Genomic DNA, 4644 nt, shown 5'->3' on the forward strand with positions numbered 1-4644 from the left:
TTTACTTGATGGTCAGGTGCCAAAAGATCGGTATGACATAACTGCCCGTGTATTCCAACAAAAATTGAAAAAATTAATGGATCTGATTGTCAAACTCCGTGTATTTGGAGAAGTGCGGTGCTTTATGTATACCATAGAGTGGCAAAAAAGAGGCTTACCTCACGCACATATTTTGATTTGGTGCGTAAACAAAATAACCCCTGATATGATTGATACCGTCATATCGGCCGAAATTCCAGATCAAACCATCGACCTAGGATTATTCGAAGTTGTCACGATAAATATGATTCACGGTCCCTGTGGTGATATTAATCGAAATTCACTTTGTATGATTGATGGTAAATGTTCGAAAAGTTTTCCAAAGCAATTGATTGCTGAAACAATTACAGGAGATGATGGATATCCACAGTATCGTCGACGATCAACTGAAGACAACGGTAAATCAACTGTAATTAAAATTAAAAATCAAGATGTTGAAATCGATAACCGGTGGATAGTTCCGTACTCACCGATGCTGTCAAAAATGTTCAACGCTCACATCAATGTATGTTGCAATTCTGTAAAATCAATCAAATATATTTGCAAGTATGTGAATAAGGGCAGCGATATGGCTGTTTTTGGAGTGGCTCCTGAGAATAATCATGACGAAATTTTGCAGTACCAAATGGGGCGCTATATTAGTACGAATGAAGCTGTATGGCGTAATTTATCGTTTCCAATTCATGACAGACATCCGGTTGTTGTACATTTGGCAGTTCATCTTGAAAACGGCCAACGTGTTTACTACACTGCTGCAAATGCCGAACAAAGAGTAGTAGAGCCACCAGTAACTACACTGACAGCTTATTTCCAGTTATGTGAAACTGATGAATTTTCCAAGACTTTGCTATATTCGGAAGTGCCTCACTATTTCACATGGAATGCACCAACAAAAAAATTTCAACGTCGCAAACAAGGCACACCTGTTGATGGTTATCCAGGTATTTTTCGAACAGATGCTTTGGGACGCATTTGTACAGTTAGTCCAGCTAATGTTGAATGTTTTTACTTGCGACTTTTGTTGGTGAACGTACATGGACCTCAATCATTCAAACATTTACGAACTGTTAATGGTCAATTGTGCGCAACATACCGTGAAGCATGTCAACACTTGCATTTGCTGGAAGATGATACGCATTGGGATGCTACGCTTCGTGATGCATCAATTGTTTCTCCACCAATTCAAATTCGTATGTTATTTGCGATCATAATATCAACATGTTTTCCATCAAATCCACTGGAATTGTGGAATAAATACAAAGATTTCATGGCTGAAGACATTTTGATTCGACTTCGACATCGTTCCAATGATCCTGCATTGCTGCTGACATTGGAAATGTATAATGAAGCCTTGATAATGATCGAAGATTTGTGCCTTACGATTGCAAATAAGGCATTAGGGCAATTAGGATTGACTCCACCAAATCGTCCAATGCATGATTTATTTGAACGAGAATTGCAACGCGAACTGCAATTCGATCGTAATGAATTGCGTGCGTTCGTACAAACGTATACTCCACAATTAAATGATCAACAAAAATATGTATATGACACAGTGATGCAAGCTGTCAATGGCAACACTGGTGGATTGTATTTTTTGGATGCACCTGGCGGCACTGGAAAAACATTTTTGATTTCATTAATACTGGCAACGATTCGGTCGGAACAAAAAATCGCATTGGCACTTGCTTCTTCCGGAATTGCAGCTACATTACTTGATGGCGACCGCACAGCACATTCCGCCTTGAAATTGCCATTGAACATGCAAGCAATTGAAACACCAACAGGCAATATTTCAAAGAGTTCTGGAATGGCTAAAGTCTTGCAACAAACATCCATTATTTTATGGGACGAATGTCCAATGGCCCATAAAAAATCTTTGGAAACCTTAAATCGAACATTACAAGATTTGAGACGGAGTTTACAGCTGTTTGGCGGTGCATTAATATTGTTATCTGGTGATTTTCGTCAAACGTTGCCTGTTATTCCGAGATCAACACCAGCTGATGAAATTAATGCATGTTTGAAAAGTTCATTTTTGTGGGCACACTTACAAATGCTTTTGTTGACGACCAATATGCGTGTGCGTCTTCAAAATGATTCTTCAGCACGTAAGTTTTCAAAGCAATTGCTGAAGATTGGCGATGGAAAAATGGCAAGTGATCAAAATGGGTTTATCACGTTACCGAATAATTTTTCAATAATTGTATCATCAAAAGAAGAACTCATTGATCGCGTTTTTCCAAATATTGCTCAAAATCATAATAACCATGATTGGTTACGAGAACGTGCAATTTTAGCACCAAAAAATGTCAATGTCAATGAAATCAATTTCCACATCCAGGAAAAATTGCCAGGTAATTCGGAAACGTATAAATCCATTGATACTGCTATGAATGATGAAGACGCAGTCAATTATCCGGTTGAATTTTTAAATTCTTTGGAACCACCAGGCATGCCACCGCATAATTTTAATTTGAAAGTTGGTTCATTGATTATACTTCTTCGAAATCTTAATGCACCGAAACTTTGTAATGGGATGAGACTTTCAGTGAAGAAATTGATGCCAAATTTAATTCAAGCAACAATTCTCACTGGCAAAGCAAAAGGTGAAATTGTACTAATACCGCGCATCCCATTAATACCAACGGACATGCCATTCGAATTTAAACGTCTTCAATTTCCTGTTCGGCTATCTTTTGCAATGACCGTCAACAAAGCCCAAGGGCAAACGCTCAAGGTGTGTGGAGTTAATTTAGAGGAAGCTTGCTTTTCTCACGATCAACTGTACGTTGCATGTTCGAGAGTTGGAGCCACGAAAAATTCGTTTATTTATGCACCACAAAATAAAACAAAAAATGTTATGTATACAATTGTATTAAATTGAACATTGCTTTTCTTTTTCATTATTGTGTTAAGAAATCAAATCTTTTAAGCAATCAATTTTTTGCGTAGAGAAGCGCGCCGGGTAACGCTAGTCTCATATATAATATTCAATGATGATTGGGGAACAATCAAAAACTGTTTGTCACTGCACTAGTCAAGTCGCTTGTTTACTATCATTGAGTGCGGTCAACATCCAAGTGTGCTCCGCAATTGCGACAATTTGCAAATAAACTAATCTGTGGTAATTCGTGGGTGTGTGCGTCGTGGAAGGCATTGATGTTGTTAACACGTTACACATCGATTTCCTTGGATTAGTGGCAGAAATTGGTAAAAATCATTCAAATAAAATCGCATTTTAATCGAAGTTTGTTTTTTTTTAACAAGAACAAATCAAATAAACACTCAAATAATTAATTTTCGAGGGGAAAAAAGTGCTCATCAGCTGTTTCTTTTACACATTATTTCTGCGTATATGAAATCAGCTGTTCTGCTCTAACAATTTGCAATTGCAATCAGCGCTGCCATACTGGTAAAAAAAAAATTCTTGTTAAAACTGCATTGTCAACCAAACGACAGGTTTCTAATACCTAATAGAGAAATCATTAGAAAATAAAAATGGCTGAACCTCTTCATGAGGTGACGCCAAGAAACAGTCTCAGCTCATTTAGAGTAAATAAAATAAGAGAATTAGAAAAAACTAACTCACTTATAAATGAGAGGCTTAGAACTTTGGAAGCGATGTGCAATCAGTTACATAAAGATAACATAGAAAAGAAAACGAAGAACTTAAATCTAGTAAAAGCAAGCATGTGAGTGTTGAAGCAAAACCTTCTAGTATGAATGTAGATAAAATATACGAAACCGAGGAAGATGAGCTAGCTAAAGAAACTGAGTGGATACTTAAAAAGAAGCACTCTTCAAAAAACTCAAAGCTGATACTTCTCCAACAATTGTCAGCCTTTCGAAAAATAAAAATAAGGAGCATGCGGTCAACAATGATACTAAAACCCACCGCCCACCTCCTATTATAATAAACGACGTAAAGGATTTTAATAAATTACATTCTAATATTACAGATCTAATAAATAACAACTTTTTAATAAAGCTATTGAGCAACGGCGCCTACAAACTTAATGTGTTCGATGCAAACAATTATCGCACAATAACAAAATACTTATGCAATGAAAATATACCTTGGTTTAGCTACGAGAGTAAACATAATAGGGCAATAAAGGTAATGATAAAAAATTTACACCACCCGTGCGATACACAATCCATTTCTAATGATCTAAAATCTCAAGGTTTTAAGGTCATAAGTGCAATTAATAAGCTTAAATGGAAGACTAAATAACCGCTAGATATGTTTATACTCTCGCAACAAAGTTGTTAAGGAGAGTATTATAGTTTTGTTCACATAACGGTTGTTGGTAAGTCCTAAAACTAAAAGAGTCAGATATAGGGTTATATATACCAAAGTGATCAGGGTGACGAGTAAAGTTGAAATCCGGATGTCGGTCTGTCCGTCCGTCTGTCCGTCCGTCCGTTCGTCCGTGCAAGCTGTAACTTGAGTAAAAATTGAGATATCATGATGCAACTTGGTACACGTATTTCTTGACTCCATAAGAAGGTTAAGTTCGAAGATGGGAAAAATCGGCCCACTGCCACGCCCACAAAATGGCGGAAACCGAAAACCTATAAAGTGTCATAACTAAGCCATAA

At 37.0% G+C, this 4644-nt stretch overlaps 1 protein-coding gene across 1 annotated transcript; it reads left to right on the plus strand.

Moving 5' to 3' along the window:
• The first annotated feature begins 205 nt into the window (after positions 1–205).
• LOC125779250 (uncharacterized) lies at positions 206–4007 on the plus strand. Its single transcript, XM_049459890.1, has 2 exons — positions 206–2779; positions 4002–4007. The coding sequence occupies exons 1-2, from the start codon at positions 206–208 to the stop codon at positions 4005–4007; spliced, it is 2580 nt and encodes an 859-aa protein (XP_049315847.1).
• The last annotated feature ends 637 nt before the right edge of the window (positions 4008–4644 follow it).

The sequence above is a fragment of the Bactrocera dorsalis genome, chromosome 6 (assembly GCF_023373825.1).
Source record: "Bactrocera dorsalis isolate Fly_Bdor chromosome 6, ASM2337382v1, whole genome shotgun sequence".
Taxonomy (NCBI): domain Eukaryota; kingdom Metazoa; phylum Arthropoda; class Insecta; order Diptera; family Tephritidae; genus Bactrocera; species Bactrocera dorsalis.